Consider the following 21691-nt stretch of genomic DNA (forward strand, 5'->3'; position numbering starts at 1 on the left):
TGTGTGTGTGTGTGTGTGTGTGTGTGTGTGTGTGTTCAGAACTCCATTCAAATTGGAAAGTGCACACAGACGTACACGCCAAGGCCGGCTGCTTGTGCTACTTTGAATCTGCTTTGTCTTCTAAGAGATGGATTGTAGGCTGTCAGTCATGTGTACGGGGTGGGATTCCCTGCCAATGCCTCCGCTGGCTCTGCCTCGGGGAGATGGGACAAAAACACACAGAGCACGGCCACTCCGATACACACTGCTCTGCATCGCACTCTCTTTGCCAGCCTCCCCTTGTTGTGAAATGGCTTTGCTCCAGCTGTGGCCACATTTCCTAGCCAGTCTACTTTCTCTCTCTCTCTCTCACACACACACACACACACACACACACACACACACACACACACACACAGCACTCGGCAGACGCTAAGCCAGGCTCCCTGCCTGCAATGTAACCCTCCTTGATCCTCCATAAGACACACACACACACGCGCGCACACACACACACACCCTGCTGAGTGGCCGAGTGCAAGCCATCCCCCCTCTTGTCTACAGACAGGGAGCAGCAGTCTGTCAAAAGACCTCAAACCAAGACTGGCTTAAAGGTCCAATCCCCTCAAAAAATCCTGTTCTTTCCAGCCCGGTTGACAAAGGTTCAGTGTGAAGCTCCGTGCGGACGTCGGCTGATTTAAAACAGCTTCCCCTTCTGGATCCATCTCCACTCGATTGGAGGATATCAACGACAAGAAGTGGCGTTGCCATAAAGAACGCTTCGTTGTTCATAATAAAAGCAGCAGTAGGTGAAGGGGATTATGGGTATTCGTAGGTGACAGGTGCGGCTGCGGATTTGCTCAGCATGAGCAGCACAACTAAAACCTTCGAACACTCATCTGGCTGCTGGAGGTTGGTTTTTGTTTCTGGGTCACTGTCCATGTAACTGTGCATTAGATGTGACTGTTTCCAGACTTCAGAGTTTCTGGCATTGTTTTCTTTCATGGTTTCTTTACATGTACTGAGGGTCTGAGGTCAGTTGTAGTATGTAGACGTTATTTAACAAATGTTTTATTTGCCTTATTTAATTGTGTGTGCTTTCATGACTGATGATGAGTAAGGTGTGCGCAGCATTGTTCTATGTAAAGTCCTGAAAGGCCTTTATGAAGAAGTTGGACTTGAACAAAGCACCGTAACAAAGTTTCGACCTCCACAGCTTTCAGTTTTGCAAAGTGTCCTCCGAGGTTCAGTTAGGTTCGACAGCTCCCCGTGTGTGCGTTTGCTCCTCAGTAATGAAATTGTTCCGTGAGGCTACGCGGGCTGCTGGTGAGGATATGACTTTAGTCGTCTCACAGCAGTGGGACGTGTATGTTTCCACAGAGTATGTTAGAATGCACACAAACATGTTGTTTTGTTGTTTATCAGGCCGTCCGAGACTCAAGAATCTGCAGCCATGTTAGCGCCTCTGTGGGGCTGTGCTGCACAACAGTGCTCTGAGATTAATGCTAACATGCTCACAATCACGATGCTAACTGTGACCTGCTGGTGGCGCTAGATGAAAAGTCACAGAATGACCAGAGTCATTAGTGTTCATCCTCTGGGCACCATGAATGTCTCTACCAAATTCCTTGTCAATCCATCCAATAGTATAAATGTTTGCGCTGCAGTAAAAGTCTCTTTTGTGAAGTTGTTGAGATATTTCAGTCTGGACCAGAGTGAAAGACATTGTCACCCCTCGGACACTGCTAGCATGGCTAAAAGGCAACAGTTGTTGTTAATCTAAAGTTAATATCTCTTCCTCTTTTCACCTTCCTTCTGTTTCAGTGAATTTACTAGATTATTATTAAAAACCATGGATACTACGACATACAGCAGAACACAGCTTTACACTTAACTGCTCTGGTACAATGCTCGTACACAAACACACACACACACACACACACACACACACACACACACACACACACTCTCTCTCTCTCTCAGTAAATGTCAGACACCCCAGGATTCATCTGAAATGTCTGGTAGAAGCCAGGGCTTTGTGCTGCCCAGAACAAGTCAATGTCCATAAAACTCTAAATATTGTCCGTTTCTCTTCCTGGAAACGGACAATATTTCTGTCCTTCTCCCACTCTCCTATGGTATCCGTGGTGTGCAATTAAAGCAATTATGCTGCCTCTTCAGCAACAGCAACCTATAAAAGCTGGGGGAAAATGAATAGGTAGGGTGAGAGCAAGCGAGATAAAGAGAGATGAAAAGCTTTGTCGGGTAGAAGGTGGCAAAAGTCGATGGGTCTATTCTGCTGGTTTTTTAACTGAACTGAGGTGAGCCATAGATTAACAAAAATCAAGAGAGAAGCAAAGCTGTTGTGCTCCCCTCGGCCTGCAATACGCAGTCCATCCACATTAGTTCTGATCACTGGCTGCCTCGAGGCTTTCACTCTCTCTCTCGCTCTCTCGCTCGCTTCTTCCACCCCTCTTTCTCTCCTTCCCTCGCTTTGTTTACCACGTAGAGGTTGATTTATGTCGGGTGGCGTGGGCGAGATCCAGCAGCTGAAGGGGAGAGAGAGAGAAAGAGAGACGAGAAGGAGGGGGAAGCAAAACGAGTAAGGCCAAGTCGGAGTGGCGTGTCAGGGGAGAGGAGAGAGAGAGATGAGCAGAGAGGAGAAACAGGAGACGAAGGGTTGGATTAGAATAGTAAGTAAGGAGGGAGAGATTACAGGATGGAGGAGAGGGAGGTTCTGCGAGGTGTGGGGGAGAGGTGCTGGCCTCAGGTGTCTCACTCTGATTTGTATCTTTTATGATGCTTGTTCATGTCGGAACACAAGGTCTCACGCCGCCGTCCCTCTGGCTCGGCCACTCCTGTTCAGTGTTTCTTTCGCATCGCGTTCACTTGTACATTTGAGTCTTGTCCCCGACAGTGCTGATTGGTTAGGCTGGAGCGGATTGTATTACCTGAAACTTTAACGATTTCTTTGGGAAAGCAGGGAAGTTGCAGCTACAGATCACCAAAGCACACACAGCTGGCACGTTAACCGTTTGTAATGAGCAGCAAAGTCTTGACGGAAAAATCTGCAGAGCTTATGGGCTGCTTTGTTCACAGAATGTTTTAAAAGAGAAGCAAAGCACTAAATATTTACAAGACGGATAGAAGTTGAACTAAGGAATTACAAAGTTTCATTATGCCCATTATGTCGCACCTTAGAGAAGTACAAATTGCTGATGATTAAGTGCCGTCGTACTCGTTGCATGCTAACAAGCGCACATTGCTGTTGTGTGGCATGTTCACTATGTTCACCATCTGAATTTAGCGTGTTAGAAATTGCAGTTACTTTGCTTGGACTTGATCATAACACAAAAAGGATGTTGACTATGGGGTTAGATAAAAAGTTAAGGGGTGATTAATGTTTCATCCCGAGTGGAACGTGAATGTGTGCGCAAATTTCACGGCAATCCATTATTATTATTAATCAAATTTATTTAAAAGGGACCATGTACAGTTTAAACATAAATGTCTCCATTCGATGCACTGTACCAGATTGTAGCTCAAGCTAATTTGCATCTGCAGTCCCTTGGCAGGTCAAACAAGGACAAGACAATAACACAGTAAAAGGAAAAGACATAATACAAAGATATACCATAAAAAACATACAAGACACTCAATACAACACTACACACAAAATAGCATAAAAAAAATTAATGTTTGTCAATGAAATCAAGTCAGAAAGACCACAAGAATTGAGGTCAGTGTGTGCAGTGTTGTGCAGCTTTTAAAATACCTTTTAAGTTGGATTTAAAAGTGCTAATAGAGCTGCAGCTCCTCACACCTTCAGGCAGGGTGTTCCACTGATGTGTTGCTTTTACAGAGAAGGCAGATTGTCCAAAAGTAGTGCGGTGAAATGGTATTTTACATTCTCGTGTAGAGGATATTCTTGATAATCGAATGGAACTGACTGAGCGAGTGTATACAAATTCACGGAGTGGAGGAGGGGCCAAACCATTTAAAAGTCTATAGACCAGGCACAAATTTGAGAACAATCTAAAATTGTCAAAGCTCAGTAGATTGTGCTTCTCCAATACCCTACAATGGTGAAAGTTCAACGGCCTTTTGTCCAGGATTTCTATTGTTTGCTTATATAATGACTCGAGAGGTCTTATGACCGTTTCACCAGCCTGCCCCCAACATGTAATGCAGTAGGACATATGAGAAAGGATCATGGCATGCATAAATATCTTGGCTGCATTTAGAGAGAGACATCCAACAGTTGTTGAGACATTTCACAAAAAAACGCAAATATTAACCTCCTTGTGGCACGGGAGGAAAAGTCAGGGGATCACCGAAGTAATTAGGATTCATTCTCTGTACACCATACATTTCTGTATAAAAGGTCGTAGCAATCCGTTTAGTTTTTTTGAGAAAAACCGACCGTATCAAACTTATGGTGGCACAAAAACAAACGGGTGGGTATCACCAAACTCTGCAGGATGCATCCTCTGGGGACCATGATTTAACAAATGAATAAAAGCAAAGCACTGGGGCAAAATGCTCTTTTGAGATGAGGCTTTTATCCCATTAAAGAATGCCTTTTTCTCTCTCTCTCCCTTCCTGCAGCCGGTCAGTTGAGCCAGTCGGCTCACTTCTCCCTCCAGCTGCCCTACACTGTGCTGGGCCTCGGACGGAGCGCCAACTTCCTGGATCACCTATTCGTCGGCATCCCCCGGCAGCCTGGAGAGACGGTGAGGAAATTGCATAACAATATTTGTTTCTTAAAAAAGTCTTAAAAAGTCTTAAATCTTACAACAAGTATAATGCCACTTATGTGCCCCATGAAGTCACTTCTGACCCCCCTAACATATCCTGATTATCACAGTGTGCGTGGCTGAGATATTTAATGTCTCTGCAATAAGTCTACGAAGAAAACACAAAGAGAGACCAGTGAACATATCCTGAGGATCATGAAACCTGTCCAAGAAAATCTAAATCAAATGATGGGACTAATTAATTGTAAGAGCAATTCAAACTTGTTAGAAGTCATAAGCAGAGGGCAAAATAGTTGTTGTTTTTGTCCTTCAGCTCAGACTCTATTTCACAATGAGCTGGATGTCGCACATTTCCTCTGAGGTTTGTGAGACTTGTTTGAAGGGTATTTTGCAAAGATTCGGAAGAGGGATTTCCCTCCATCTATTTTCTTTTCTTATCAATAGCTATGCTGAACACGAACAGCGTTCTCTCCCTAATCCTGCAAAAGCATTTCATGAACGGTTGAGGTTGTTTTCATTTTCTTCTTCGAGCAGCAGCTGATGCAGCAAAATATGTGATAACTGGTGTTTATACCAATTCAAATGATTGTGTCTTCAAAATGTTTACAAATGAGCTAAGCACAAGAGTATAGGGAAAACCTGTAGCCCACTAAATGTTTTTCTTTTCTTATTACTTTATGTAATTTGTGAAATGATTGATCGAAATGTAATAGCTTAACATACACAAAAAACAGTTAAGACCTACACATTAAGACACATTAAGACCTACACATCAGTTCTTCATTCCCTCCAATTTGTTAAGTCTTTGGTTTGCTTGTGTATATATGGATCCTATCCACAAGCAAGTTTTTTATTCTACTTGCATATTTATTTTAGTTTGCATTTGGCGAGATTGGGCAGTAAAATGGCGGTGAGGAAGAAGGTTGTCTATTTCTATAGTTATTCTTAACGCTTGTCATCGGTGCCGCCGGGTCCGGCAAAAATCCGACAAAATCCGTCCTGGAGAAGAGCATCGCCTTTGCTGCTCCTCCGGTCCCCGCTGAGAGCCAACACCGACGCCATGCTGCTGGAGGCCCAGGCCCTATACCTGGGCCCGTTGGAGGGAAGGGAGGCACGGGGGAACCGGAACCAGGACTTAGCGGAACAGATTGTCACACCTCTGCAGCAGTAAAATGAGAGGATCTCTCTGGTGCTCAAATAACACTACCGCTTTTGTCCACAGGGACCGCCAAAATACCCACAAAGTAAAACTCCTCTTAGTAGCTTTAAAGAGAAGAAGAGAGGTTAATTAAATAGACCGTTTCTTTTTGGCAGATAGATTCCGAATCCCATATGGGATGATCGATGGACTCACTCAGGGGATTGATAAAGGTGTAGCGACCTCCCCTTGAACAGAAATATCAATACCCCACCGTCTTTACTTTGAGATTCATCTGTTTAACAACTCTGTGAGCATGTACTGCATAAATGACTCTCGATGTGCTCCTGCTGTCACACTACAAGCCAGCATTATATTAATATAGTAAATAATTTATTGTGTTCATGTTTTTAATCTATTCGTCAGCCACATTTCTAAACAACACTACTTCAAATGTCAGCGCACTTCAGTTCTGCTCTCTCACTGTCTCTGCATTCATCTCCATCTCTGTTTCCTCTCGCTCTCTCACGTTGCACACGTCACACTGAATATTGGGCACGACAGCCCCCCCCCCTCTCCCGTGTGGTACCAAGATCTTCATCAAGCAGCTGATTAGAATTGCAGATGGGCCGGTCCACGACTGCTGTAGTGCACCGAGAACACTCATCTCAAACAAGCTGCTTTGTTGTCCCCCTTTTCTTCTTGCTCCTTCTCCCTACGCAAAGAAATGTGACCTTTTTTTTCCCCCCTCCTCCTCGCCCATTCCTTCTGCAAACTGAATTAATGAATGCCTAAAGATGCGGCCCATTATAGAGTAGGTTTTTTTTTTAGTTCTTCACCCAGAGGGACTAGGGAGTGCAGCAACTCCATCAAATCTACCTGTAATTAGGAGCAGAAGCTTTGGAAAGCTCTGCCTTGGAACGAGGAGAAATCCTGACCTCTGCCCTGCTCAGTCGGCAGGTTTGGATCTCTCTCTCGCTCTCTCGCTCTCTCTCCTTGTTTTCTCAGTTTCTCAATTTTCTTCTCCAACAATGAGAGTCTCTGCCTGCTGCTTCACAGAGGTTTAGTAAAATCTACTTGGATATCTTCCATCTTCCGTCCAATCATTCCTCTCTTTTTATTCCCCCCTCCCTCAACCATCTCTCTCTGTGAGTCTCTCTCCTCCTGTTCACTTATCTTCCACCCAGGGGATTCCCTTTGCTGCTCAAAGTGGTTTACTTCACTAATCAGTCCCCTACTTGTCTCTCTCTCTCTCTCTCTCGCGCTCTCTCTCTGTATCTGTCTCCCCCTGCTCTCTCGCTGTGTGCCAGTTTCCCTGGCTTTGAACCAGAGTGCCTCTCTCTGAAGACTTGGGAACACTTTTCTCTTCCAAACAGCCAGTTCGGATCCGCTCCCAGGCAGCAGCGGCGGCGGCGGCAGCGGAGGCTGACTCGTCTCCAGCTCTCCTCCCCCGCCAGTTGCCGCACCGACAGCAGCGCTTTCCAAGAGTTAAGCGACAACGGCTGGCGGCGAGAATGTGCTCCTTGTGTGAAGAGCAGCGCCGTTGTTGCGCGCGTATTCAAAATAGCTGCGAGATGCGGCTCCTCTCCACTGATGAAGAACGGAGAGCCACAATTAAAGAGCAGCGGCACTTCCAGATTCTGCCAAATGTAGGATTGGAAATTCCTCACAGCTACAAGCGTGATTAGAGCTTTTAATTCATTAATATGATGCCCCCCCCCTTCCTTTGTTTATCTCGCTGCACTTTTCCCCCCTAATGAGTCTGAGAAGGAGCTACATCAGGACATGAGACCAATTGGGACTCAGCAGAAAAAGAGAGCCAACAGATAGTGTTGATGATGCTGGGCTTTTCCTGTTCCATGCAGAGGTTAAACACAGTCTGTGTCGGTCTGATGCCAGACGTCCTCATTGGGTGTTGAGCCTCAAGGCGGCAAAGTACCAAAAATGAAAGTTGAACTTGTGCAAAGTCAAACTGCCAGTCAAACACAGCGCCGCAAGCAAACGTTCTTTCAGCTCACTGCAACTTGAGATGTGATGGTTAGCTCCTCGTCTGAACAGCCGCCGCTTGCCCAGTCGAACACCCGAGCGTCCTCTCACAGTTAACTACACCTGGATAAAAAACAAAAAAGATAGAAAGGTGGGATGTGATGGAAACAAAGGATACCAGCCACACACATGCAGCCCAAAGAGCACAGGATGAGAGAAGGCGCTGCATATTTTATCTGAGGTCGTGGCTTGTTGCTCTGCAGATGGCCGAACTCTCCCGCAGCACACCCGGCAACAGACATAGTTAATCACGCGTGCAGATATGCACACAGACGTACATACGCCCGCTAGGAGCAACTTTGTTGCTCCCCACAGTCATCTATTACATGTCGCAGGTTGTCTGTGTGTTAAACGCACAGCTTAAAATAGCCACTCCACAGCAGATAAGGAAAACCACGGGACCCTGTTATTCTGCCCCAGAGGACTTAACATACATATTGAGAGAGTGTGTGTGTGTGTGTGTGTGTGTGTGTGTGTGTGTGTGTGTGTGTGTGTGTGTGTGTGTGTGTGTGTGTGTGTGTGTGTGTGTGTGTGTGTGTGTGTGTGTGTGTGTGTGTGTGTGTCTGCCTGCATGCCTCTATGGAAATCTGCGCGTGAATGCTCATATCTAAACTGCGGCCCACTGGCTGCTTTTGAATGGCCCACATTTTTGTAATAAACTAGAATATTGCCTCAGCATATTTCTAATAAATTGCACAATATGTGCATTGTTTAAACATTAGATGTTTACGTAATTTAGTGAAATTATCTGTCCTAAGCTCTTGGCACAGAAACCACCATTTACCATTTCTGCCAGTTCTGTTTGTTACATTTTAATATTAGAGGAATTTATATTGTACATTTGCATTTTCATGGTAATATTTAGGTGTGCTCTTAAGACATGAACAGAAACCTATATAGGTATTTGGCAATTATGGCCTGTTTTACTATTTCAGTGGGAAATGAAGCCATGCACTGTCATTAATTTTAATCAAATTTAAGAGTGGAATACTTTTATATACTATAGGGGCGAACGTTGAACTGTTTGGTATTGTTGCGTAGTTATTTTGATAGAAAGTACATTTTCTATGGCACATGGCTTTTTCTGGTCTATATACACAGATTTTCTCGTTACTGGTTGAAAACTCTGCATTCATTATCGTTTGTCCCGTGACTCCTTATGTTTCCTTCCTCTGGCTGATGTCGTCGCCATGATGCATTACCATGTATGTGTACGCCCGGTTCACGTGTTGTTTTCTGTGTCTTTTCAGGAAATAAGGAAGAAGGAGTGGACGGCCATCATTCCCAACTCTCAGCTCATCGTCATCCCCTTCCCACACAACCAGCCCCGCAGGTACGCAAACACTTGCACTCGCAGATCTAGCGCGGCAAAGCCGGGTCACGCTGTGAATCCTCTTCTGCTTGTTCACAGCTGTGGAATTTGCACTGGGAGCCCCGTTGACGCTTGTTGCTAAGGATACCATTCAACGATTTAAGCGCCTCATCTCGAAGGCACTAAACGATATATTCACGTTAATGTTACGCGACACGGTTAGTGTCTCCGTGGTGCTGTCTTTACAAAATAATCTGGTTCTACACACACACACACACACCTCGCAGCATGTGTTCTCATGTTTTCATGACGTTGTTCACATGTAGCTCAAACCCCGGGAGGAGCTCCAGATGGCTATTCAACACACACACACACACACACACACCCTCCTCCATACAACCACACAACGCAGTGAACTCGCCAGCACAGACACACATCAACAAGCGCACCGTGAGCGAGATCGAACTAGAAAAAGCTGGTGCCTCGGTATTCTTCTCACCCGCTGTTTGAAGCTCACAGATTGTGAGAAGATGAATTTGATAAATCAAAGCGGTCGGATTCGCTGGTAATACTTTAAAAGTTCTTGGAAAACCAGAAAGAGAGCAGCAGCGCTTCATTCTGTTCAGCTGCGACAAGAAAGTGAACGAGATGTTCATTTATTTATTTTAACGTGATGAAGACACGATCTCTGCAAATGTGTGCCATTTGGTAATTACATTGTTTTGTCTCTCTGTCTCTCTGTCTCTCTCTCTCTCTCTCTCTGTCTCTCTCTCTGTCTCTCTCTAGTTGGAGCGCTAAGTTGTACCTGACTCCTAGCAACAGCGTGTTGCTGACGGCCATCGCACTGATCGGAGTGTGCGTCTTCATCCTCGTCATTATTGGCATCCTCCACTGGCAAGAGAAGGTCAGGACACACACACACACACACACACGGTGATTTACTATTTTAGAGTGCAAGTATGTGAGAGAGAGAGCGCAGATTGGTCAACCAACAGCAGATGGGTCTTGCTGTCCCTGTCCTGTAGTCCTCTAACCTCCCACTGAGACACACACACACACACACTCTTTTTCTCTCTCTTTCTCTTCCTCCGCCCATCGTTGTCTCTCTCCCTTGGCCTCAACCAGGAAGGACGTTCAGCTGTAATTGCCTGCTTCTGTCCTTTCAGCATGGCAGATCTGCTGTTCATTATTGCCATAAAAATGCCCTCAAGGGGGTCAATGCATGCCTTCACGTGCGTTTTGTGCTTCCTGCTGTTCCGGTTGTTGTTTCAATCGCACACACACACACACATACACACACAAATAGTGTTAAACAATAATTCTCTCAAATGTTCTTCTCCCCCTTTTTCGTCTACACACTGTGGTAACGCTGTCGGCTGGGCTGAGCGGTGCAGTACGTTGCTGGCATCTCCTCCGAGCCATCTGCCGCACGAGTCTGTGTGCGCGCACGTTTAATGTGCGCCTGCGTGTGTTTATGTGTGTCTTCACGCAGGATGGCGTGTGTGCATGGTCACACACACGCAGACACGCTCTAATTGCCCTCTTTTTTGGGATACGTGGGCGTGAGCATCAGCTTCATCTGAACCGAAACTGCATTTACATTTTTTTTTAACAAAAACAGAAAGAAAGAAAACTCGGCTGGTGCCTGAACGGAGCATTTACACACACACACACATGCACACACACCAAATAGGCTTAGGTGGATGGGAGGAAGTGTGTGTGTGTGTGTGTGTGTGTGTGTGTGTGTGTGTGTGTGTGTGTGTGTGTGTGTGTGTGTGTGTGTGTGTGTGTGTGTGTGTGTGTGTGTGTGTGTGTGTGTGTGTGTTCCTCCCACTCTCTTGAGACAGAAGAGAGCGAGAGAAAGAAAGAGGGGAAAAAATGCTAATTTTAAGAAAACAAACTTCTAGCAGCGGCTGGCAGTGTACCTCACATGAAATCAAATCTGGCGTGTTCACACAGGCAGAATGACGGGTTTGAAGCCACAAAGAAGCGATGCGTTTGGCTTTGATCGCAGTAATGTGCTGTGGCTGACCAGTCAAAGTCATGTCTGCGTTGTTCACTCCCTCCCCGGTACAGATAGTGGGAGCTGCTCCTGGGAGGATTTTAGCCACACTGACATTTTTCCTCTTAGTTTTATCATCTGTGTTAAAAACAGAAACACGGGAGTCTTGTGGATCATTTATTGTTGCTATTGGTTTATCTGAAGGCCATTCATTATTTGAACTTGTTTTCACACTCAGGAGCCGCATAACTCAGAGCTGAGGCTAATTCAGAATGTTTTGTTGTTATAATGAAAAACGTGCGACAATTTCTGAGTCTACATTTAACACCGACTTCAAATTGCTGAATGGATTATCGGTTTTCTACCACACATGATCTCTAGCGTCTGTTCCTGTTAGCCGTTCACATGTTTCACACTTAAATGCTCCTTAGAGAATAGTTGACTTCTCTCTTCCCGTTTTGGCCGCACAGGCTTTTGGCTTTTTTTAGAAGAGTGAGAAACTCCTCATCTTTTCGTCTCATGCCCGTCCAAGTCGTGGAGGTTTGCCAACTTTGCTACTCATTGCCTGTGCAGAAGAGTAAATGAGACTTTGACTTTCTGGACCTTGGGCTCCCAAAAAAAAAAAAAAAAAAACCCTCCTGCCTAACACTAGAAAATGATATAAAATACAACCAATCACATACACCTGAAGTACATACACATACAGTACAAAGCGCCCAATTGGGTGTTCACACATGGATGAATGATGATGGGTGTGGTATGTGCTGTAAGGTCACTCATATAAACTGGTAGAGAGGCAATGGGTGACATCGTATTTAATCCGTAAACAGCATCAGCTGGTAAAGGGGACGTCTTTACCCAAAATGGACCCGTGTGTCAACGAGGCATGCCCTGAAAACAAAGTGCTATATATTCTCATTGGAAGTGAATAAAAGACATTACGGCTCAGATAAAAAGAGGATAACCAGCAATGAGATACATTAAAAGCACATAAATAAGGGATTTGGAAGCATTTCATTTTGGAGAAAAAGAGATGAGTACTTTTCATTAAATGCCTATAAAAAAAGATGAGTTCTTTAAATCCGCCCCGGATGCGTTTTACCACACGGGCACTTCATCATACCGATAATGACGTTAGTTTCGTTTAGCTTGTAATGGAATCCATAATGCTGCTGCTCTCGTTATCGGTCCAGACTTCTGATATACTGCCCCCCCCTTTAACCGCAACATAACACCCATGAATCAAAACGTTGCTGTTTCTAGTTCAAGCAGTTGAACAGCGTCGGTCTAAAGCTGTGCTGCAGCAGTTTTGTCTCCATCCGGGGGGTTGGACAGACAGACCTCCGGTGTCACTGTGTTCAGCCCGCTGACAGCTTGTGATTTGATTAATCACCGAAAGACACGCATCGGGACCGACAGGCTAATGTGGCGAAACGTTCTGCAACAATCCAGAGGGGGAATCCTGTGTCGCCAGCATCCTCCCTGATATCTCGTCTTCTTTCAGCTCTTTTTTTAACGGCGGGCCGTCCGGTGAGGTCAGGGCGAGCCCGCTGATTGACATTTGGCATTTCTGCTAATAAAGTCAGGCAGAGGGCAGAGACGTTGCCGCCCTGCCTAACAAGCTAACGGGGCTTTTACACAACTCCCGAGAACTTACGGTGCAAGCCAATATTAGCCGGTGGTATTCATGGTGTTCATGCAGGACACATGCAGGCCAGACTTAATTAGTTGACATTAGAGCCCAGAGGGACTACGCCGTACCTCACAGTAGCTTTCCACCTGCTTTCAGACACAGTCGCCGCCGCACCATTAAAACCTTGAGATGGACACAAATCAATGCTCCGCTGCATCGTGATGAGTCAGGCCTCAGGACGACAATTTGGTGAAGTATCCCCTTGATAGTCAATTAGACCAGGCTTCAGCCCAGTGGCTCAGCTATCCAAAGCAAAGAACATCGCATCAATCCATCTGCTCCTTAGAAATATGTTGCCCTAAACAAGTGGGGAAAAAAATAAATAATGCACAACAATCAATATGAGGCGCTGGTGTCTCGGAAGATAGATGAAGGCTTTATTACAAATCAAAACTGACGGGATGAAAAGGTAAAATGCAGCAAATGTGTTGCTGCCCGTCTTTTGGTTGCAGCAAATCGGTCGACATCAGGGAAGGATCGGCTGTCCTTTTAAAAGTCTAAAAGTCCTTTACGAATGTGCTGAGATTGGGTTCAGTGTTTTCTAAACAAAAGCATGCGCTGCTCTACTGCAGCAGTAAATGCTGAGGGAATGAATTAAGAAAAAAGGATTGTTCCATTCAGATACTCTGGTGCCCATTTTCTCCCCCATCATCATTTCTTCTCTGGTATCAAATAACCGATGTGAACGCATTATTGACTACACTGTCACCAGTCCAGATGATATGAGATCTTTATTTTTCTTTGGTGCTCAACTTCTGTCAAAAGGCAAAACAGCACGACGGCGTGCTTCACTGCGTTGGTGCTGGTCCCCGTCAGAGCTCGCTACAACGTCCCGCCGCATGAACTGACGTCCCGTCTTTTCTGAGACGTGGAAACTAAAGGGACTAAAAGTTCTCATGAAATGTTAAATCTGTCTTTTTCAAAGGGAATGTTGCACTTAAGTACAATTGTGAGGTACTTGTACATGACTTGCATCTACTCCACCACACTTCTGAGGAAAGTGTTTTCCGCCGTTGTCATTTGACAGCTATAGTTACAAGTTACTCTGCGTAATATTTATATTTTAATTATAAAACACGTCGTCATCTATTAAATATGATGCATTGTTATAGTTGAATCTACTGAGGATTTAAAGTAGGTAAAGTTAGCTCCAACTGGGCCACCTACAGATGGGCTCGCACTTGTTCCAGTCTGCCTTGAAACAATCTTCACATGCCGTCATGTAGAAAGAGCCATACTGGCTGTGAAAAGATCCTCTATTTCCATTACAATAGAAGAGATGGAGGACAAAATACTCAGTCCTCTTTCTGAGGAAATAGTGCAAAGCTCAGCAAAAGCTAATAAGAGCCTAAGTTAGTAGAATCAAGTATAAAATGCCCTCTTTGTGTTACTGTCCCTTTGCCACGGCGAGGAAACATTGGGCCTCATGCAGGAAGCGACATGAGGACAAATTACCTCTTGTTTTTGTTTGTGTCCACGACTTGTTCTTATTCTGATAGTAGCCATTGATTTCTGGGATCCACCACTGTGTTCTCATTTTTGCTCTTCTCCTAGGGAAGAGAAAATGAGAGCCCTCTTACCAAGACAAGAATAAAATCACAGAGTGTTTGCACCTGCCTTCATACAGTGTTTCTGGGGGCGATACCCATGCTGATAACAAACGGACACGCCTCCATTCACACCGGAATTTGCAAGAGCAGAGTTGACCATTTGGTGAATCTGGAGTTGACTTCTGTTATATTTGTTATGTATATATGTTGCTGCATGGGGCCCAATTCTGGCGGTGACGAGGGAAATTTGCCCTAAAAAGCTTGTAACTTTGTAAAAAACTTGCTTGGTTTGATTAAGCCAGACTCTATTACTTACACTGGAGTCAAGTTTGAAAGGGAAGATTCCTTCATGTCACTGTACGACCTTTATGGACAAGATGAATGATTACAATAGATATTTCAATGTACATGTGGTGTTAAAACAGACTTGAAAAAGATGTGAACCTGTCCTTAAAAGTGCTGCTAACACATTAACGTGTGTGTGTGTGTGTGTGTGTGTGTGTGTGTGTGTGTGTGTGTGTGTGTGTGTGTGTGTGTGTGTGTGTGTGTGTGTGTGTGTGTGTGTGTGTGTGTGTGTGTGTGTGTGTGTGTAATGGTGTTTTTAGCTGGTTTATCCCTCCTGGGTCTGTATATGACTTGGATTTACCGAGATGATGATCATTCAGATAACTTTATTTTCTGGCTGTGGTGCTTTAATTGAGCTTTTAAAAGTAGTAATTTTCCTCCAGAAGTCTAACTGAACACACGCTGCCTCTGTTCGGTTTCTCCGATGTGATAATTAGACCTCAGAGTTCACCATACTTTATTTCTTGCTCGCGCCCACAAGACTTTTTTTTTCTCCATTTTTAACCAATGAATTAGTTTTTGTTGTTGTTACACAAACAAAAGGGACTTGACACTCCACTAATCTACCTGTGGGTCCATGAAATTAAGCTACGCGGCCATGTTTAATCAGTGACCACATGACATTATGGTCTGGCCTATCACAACTGGCTTCGGCACTGTGCACTTTAGTCCTGACTGATTGAAGATCCTGCTGTTCCAGCCTAAAGTCATCACTGAATGGCATACTGCAGCTTGTTTGGCTCTTTTCTCAGCTTGAGGTTTTGGAATAATAATGTAGTACCACGCACGTACTCACCAGTGTTCATTTTGGCACCTGGTTTTGATTTGGTTTGAATCCAGTAATGTCAAAAGAGTTCATTATTTTTAGTCACACTGTAGTCATTTGACTTTATGAGTTTAGTTTTGCTTTTGTCAGTAAAATGTTTTGTTGTGCTTTTTGAATTTTTGTCTACAAAGTTTTTACAAAATCTTGGATAAATGAATGCTGGTCCACGAGTGATGAGGGGAGGTTTAGATAGTTAAGAGCCGACTTAAATCCTGCACTCAAATAGCAACACGGGAGCTAGCCAACATAACTTCACTGGATGACTTTACTAGAGCTGCTCCCTCTGAGTCCATTAGTCAACTAATTATTGATTCTTTTGTGGAGAAACTCAGTTTAACATGTCTGTCGGTTAATTCAACTAATCAATCAATACATTTTCCCTCCAAGAACCGGTAACGTCAGCTAGCGTTACTGGTACGTACCGAAACCGAAACGCAAGATGCTGCTTATTAAGTGTGCAACAGCTAAATCAAGAAGAGGAGATCTTTTTTGAATGAAGTTACACCACAAACCCTTGACTGTGTTTGTTTCTCTATGTGTGTGTTCAGAAAGCGGACGACCGGGAGAAGAGGCAGGAAGCCCACCGCTTCCATTTCGATGCCATGTGAAGGAGGTGAACTGCATCATGGGAGATCGTCCTCTCTCCGCCTACGTCTCACCCTCCTTCCCCCGTCAGACACACATTTTCTCTCAGTCTCGTTTCAAGGGCCAATAAACGGATCCTCATTTTTGCCCCAAAACGTTTCTTTTTGATATTTCTCAGTCCTTCAGTCAGATGTGAAATATTAATGTTCCATTTCATTTATTCATTCCGGTGTTAGATGTACAGGAGCTCCAACACGGCCATGGAGACACGGGGAAATCCTCACGGAGATAAAGCAGGGATTTCTTTGGACCGGCTGTAGCATGATGATCAGTGGTGTTTGTTTGAGGATCATTTTGAAAATATGAACCAGATTTCTGTTGAAACGTCCGACAATTGACTCCAATATTGTTTGTTTATTCACTGGAAGGGGAGTGTTTAAAATGTGTAATGTTACTTGAAATCCGTGTCTGTCTTTTTCCTTTTATTGAGATATAGTTAAGAACTTCTTCTGATTTTATGACCTGTGAAATTAAACTGTATTCTGTGATATCAATCTCAGCCTTGCAACCGCAGCAGCAGCTGGTTGCAAAGTGAACACGATACGGACACGCGCAACTTTATGATTCTGTGGAACATTGCTCTGCTGCCAATCTCACCAAAACATGATGAATTGCCTTCCGGTCTGCTGAGTGCAAATTTGTCTTTTTGTCAGTTGATGGTATCAGCGTGTGTCATCGGAGTGCCAAAAAGGGAAAAAAAAGAGTTTCTGTGTTGCATCCCGCTAATTTCTAATGCTCCTGCATCGAGGCTCAGCAAATAGTCTCACAAACCGGTCACATTTTGAACTACTGAATAAGTTTACTCCAGACGGGGTTTTAATTTCCGTTGTCTTTTTTTTATAAAGTTAATCCGGCGAAGCGCTTTAGTGTGTTCAGATATTTATTTCACTGGAACGAGCTCATGCTTTTCCAAGCGGTTTGCACTTTTAAACTAATAATTAATTGCAGGTGTATGTAATTTATTTTATTTTGCCGATTTGTTTTACAAATGAATGTTCAAGCTACTAAATGTGTTTACTTACTGAGGTTGAGAATAAAGGTTTTCCTGCTTAAATTAACTCTGTGCTTACTTTGTGTATTATTACACTTCATATATTTTTGTTGCATGTTGCACTCTCCTTAAGATTATGTCACAAACACATAATTCACCACTTCTAAGAATTCTTCCCCCTGAAACTTCCTTTCTGGGAATATCTTTTGTTTAGTTTGTTGCTGGGACGCTCGGGGGACATTTACACTGAAAATAATCATCTTCATATGCTCTCATTATCTAAATGCGTATGAGTTGAAGCAGCAGTGGAATTAAGCTGCCTTTAATTTTCCAAAGGGCCCCTTTGAGCACCCCTCTGGGCCCGACACCCCCACTTCAGGACCCACCCTGCTAAATAATGCATGGGGAGAGTAAACCTTCCCTGCATGGCAGATGAGTGTTTGGAAGCCTTTAAGCTGATCACAACTGATGCAAAGCACATGGGGGTGGTGATGGTGGGGGGGGGATCAATACATATTGACAGTCAATAGCTTCCAGTGTGTGTGTTTGCAGGGAGGGAGACACACAGAGAGAGAGAGAGAGGGGGGGGGGCTTGAAGCAAGGAGCAGGCGTGCGCGCTCCACGCTGTGTTAAGCTGGACAGAGAGAGACAGAACTAAACCGGAAACGAGATGAATGAGCTTCAAAAACAAAAGCATAGAAACAAAAAAATAAACAAAACTAGCGTTAGGTTGCACGGAAGAGTTTTGTAATTAAATTCCACCTTCATAACTAAAACTTCAAAACCATACAGAGAGTGATTTGTTGAACATATATATTTTGCTTTTGTAATCGAGCAGCGTTTAGGGATCCTACTGCTCGTTAAGAATACAATATTTCATATAAATGAACCGAAAAAGAGAGATGAAAGCAGTGTCCACATATATTGATTACATTACATTTGACATCCACACCTTTGGTGTAGTGCAGGGGTGGCCAACCAGTCAGAGACCAAGAGCCACATTTTTTACTGTGTTACCGCAAAGAGCCACATCATACACATGGGCACACATGAACATCACCCTATCCCTTCCTCACACACACACATACCTTTGCTCAGCCAGATTTATTGTAAATGTCACACACCAATATGATAATGACAGAAATTGACTCCTAAGACCACAGGCCAGTCATTTTCAACAATGAACATTGTGTGCACTGTCTCACACAGACAAACTCTCAGTTCAACTAAGTCCACAAACAAAAATATAATAATTAACAATAGTGTTTTTCTTTTACTATGCATGTTACTTAGTGGGACTTCTGGCATTCCTTGCCTTGAACAATCCTCTTCAAATCTGGCTTGTATTCCGTTGTTGCGACTCGAAGCAATTCTTTCACATGGGTGTCAGTCAGAACAGATCGATGCTTTGATTTCACGTGTTTCAGGGTAGAAAACACAGACTCGCAGACGTATGTTGACCCAAACATTGACAGTATCTTAAGCGCAGCCCGTTTGACATTGGGGTATTTTTTCATTAGCACACTTTTCCAGAACTCAATGGTCCCGTCCCTTAAAGCAGGTTTGAGTTGGTCCTCCTCACAAAGATCGATCATCTCCAACTCAGCCGCATCCTCATCTGTGACTAGCGGGGCTTTCAAACAGTCCGTCTCGGCGTTAAATGGGTCGACGAGGAACGTAATCTGTGGCCGCACATGCGCGTTTGACGAAAATACCGTATTTAACTCAAGCGAAGCGAACACGAACATAAAAAAAACACAAATACAAACTTCGATATGAACGTAAGAGCCGCATGAAACCGGGCAAAGAGCCGCATGCGGCTCGGGAGCCGCGGGTTGGCCACCCCTGGTGTAGTGCATAGATGCTGGTTTATATTGCAGCCTGTCAGCTTCTTGCGGTGAGAGAGAATTAACTTTCTGCTAATTTGGAGAAGCCATTGGACACTCAAGAACAATCAAGAGCAATATTGAACACAATGTGAGGCCTTGATTCATCACAAAACTGGGCTACGAACAGTGGGTGGTTTGTTTTATTTTAATAAAAGCCAAAGTTTCCCTTTATGCATTATGCAAATATCTTCAATTGCAACCTGTGCATTTTCCACAGGAATATCAACAAATCCTAGTTAGATGGATAGTACATCTCCGAATAATTAACTTATGACAAGACAAAGTAAATCATAACAGTTTTTAACTATAGTGCCATATATGTTTTAATCTTTCTTTGAGGGCCTGCATTATTTATAGATTTCATTTTTTTTGCAACAAGTTTGACAGTGTGGATTACTTTGAAAGAAACGACCGGAAACGGGATTTTTTCACTGTATGCTCGTGACAAGCCACTCATGTAAGCAGCGCCCACGGCTTAAATGAGCCTCATTCAGGAGCCTTTCTTAGTTCAGACGCGGACGGAGAACAGACAGCGACGCACTCTCCTCCTCTTCCTCCTCCGTATTCTTCCTCCATATCTCTCTCTCTCTCTCTTTCTCTCCCTCTCTGTCTCTGTCCATACACCATCCATCCATATGCGTCTTTTGGATACCTGCCTCTCCTAGAGCGCGTCAGCCTGCCTGGATCAGTTCATCCTCCACATGCCATCTCCACCGTAGTCCCGCTTGAAGAAGCTGCAATCGCGGTGACGATGCCCGGCTGAGAGGCTCGTAGCAGCGTTCATCCTCCAGCCAAACGCAGCGGGACCCGCAGACCGAAGAGGAGCCTGGTGCCGCTTCCCTCCTTGGCGCGTGGCTCTGCGCAATGGATTTACGTTTGTCGGAGAAAAGTTGGATTTCGTGAAGAGCCCCGCGGACCCCTAAAATGGACATAAAAGGAGGGCGTTTTTAGTGAAAGGTGCTTTTGGGTTTGGAATCACACCGTGAGAGGAAATGCACAGAGGTGAGTTGGACAAGAGCCGCTCGAGAATCCGCGATGCGCGTCAAGGTCCGGTGCTCTGGGCAGAGAGAATCGACAGTTTGTTTTAAACTTGGATTAAATGTATCTACCTCTTTACCTTTTCCCCTTTTTTTGCACGGAGGATGTTTTGTTTGCAGGTGGTGTGGATTTCAACACGCCCAGAGCAATTAGGGCATGACATTATAAAAATGCTCACTATGGCTCAGCTTCAGAACAGATTTAGATTTACTCATCTTTAAATGCATTTCTCTGATAATGAGAACGCTAATTAACAGGTAAATAAATGCAAACTGACTAATCTTCCACCGCTCTTTGCTACACCTCTTTTTCTGTCTATTGTATTGGTATTTATGGTATCAACTTGCCCTCTCGTGCCTGTTTAAATCTTTTTTTTTTTTGCCAACAAACACTGACTGCCCGATTCAAGTTCCAGCGTCTGTTGGTCTGCTTCCAATTTTCTAAGATTCAGCTGAAGCCAGACCGGTTCGTCTGGTTGGTTTGAACAGTGTGAAAATAAACTAAAATAGCCCAACAACAAATGGTTCCTAAAACGTCTCATGTTAGTTTTGAACAGGTCATTAAATGAAGAAAATAAAAAAGGATCCATCATTCTAATGGTCCTGTACGCTGGGTCATTTGAGCGTATTGTAAAAAGGGGACCAGGACCAGAGAGGTTTAGCAGTTTGGGCACTGCGAGGTGTGTCTCTGTCCGTACAGCCTACGTGGGTGCGATCTGATTATTTGTGATTCATGATATAAATGGACAGCAACGGTCAAATACTATTTGAAGTCCACCAGGTTGCATTGAGTGTTTCCCATAAGCGGACAGTTTGACCGTCTTCATTTATCTCACTGACAAAAACATCGTGTCTGTCACAATACTGGCCTCAGAAATGTGGCCCCAAAAAGAAGCGCGTTTGCAGCTGTTTTTTGCAAATAGGTGCCATCATTTCTCTTCGGATGTTTTCTTTAAAATGTAATTACGAATAAAATATACAGCGGCTCACACCACTTAAGACGGCTCGCAACTGGGGTCCTACAACAATGGATTATTTCTCCTCCTAAGTTCTGAGCCAGGCGGTGTCGTGTGCGCGCGTACCGCATGCTGCCGGGCTCCAGCCGCTGTCTCGCGCTATCAACACCTGAGGCACGCGCCAGCCGCAGCACACGGCTGCAACACCTCTTGAGTTCAGTGAAGCGTTCTCTTTGCCTGGTGTGGACAGTTTACTGCAGTAACTAGCCGTGGGGTTAAACACATGTAAAGTGTGTGTTCGTGGGCCATTAGCTAGCCCACTCTTTAGGATAACTAGATAGTTTGCCTAACTATTCATATGTGCACCGTTCGGCCCTTTGATAGCCTAATTAGCTTAAGTGGCCACAGGTGTAGCCTATCTGTCACATAACACAATGGCTCATTCTTAATTTTAGCTGTAACAAAAAATAAAGTCATGTTTCTATGGACCTGGAATATGAAGCTTTATCTTTACTATCTTAACGTTGG

At 44.3% G+C, this 21691-nt stretch overlaps 1 protein-coding gene across 1 annotated transcript in view; it reads left to right on the forward strand.

The window, feature by feature from the left end:
- Nucleotides 1–17342, forward strand: part of itfg1 (integrin alpha FG-GAP repeat containing 1) — a 125211-nt gene extending 107869 nt beyond the window's left edge. The window contains exons 15-18 of the mRNA XM_079162496.1: nt 4585–4709; nt 9168–9250; nt 10016–10133; nt 16194–17342. Of these exons, the coding sequence (XP_079018622.1) occupies nt 4585–4709; nt 9168–9250; nt 10016–10133; nt 16194–16253 (386 nt within the window). The 3' untranslated portion in view covers nt 16254–17342. The remainder of the gene's footprint in view (nt 1–4584; nt 4710–9167; nt 9251–10015; nt 10134–16193) is intronic.
- The last annotated feature ends 4349 nt before the right edge of the window (nt 17343–21691 follow it).

This window comes from Pholis gunnellus, assembly GCF_910591455.1.
Source record: "Pholis gunnellus genome assembly, chromosome: 1".
NCBI classification, from domain to species: Eukaryota; Metazoa; Chordata; class Actinopteri; order Perciformes; family Pholidae; genus Pholis; species Pholis gunnellus.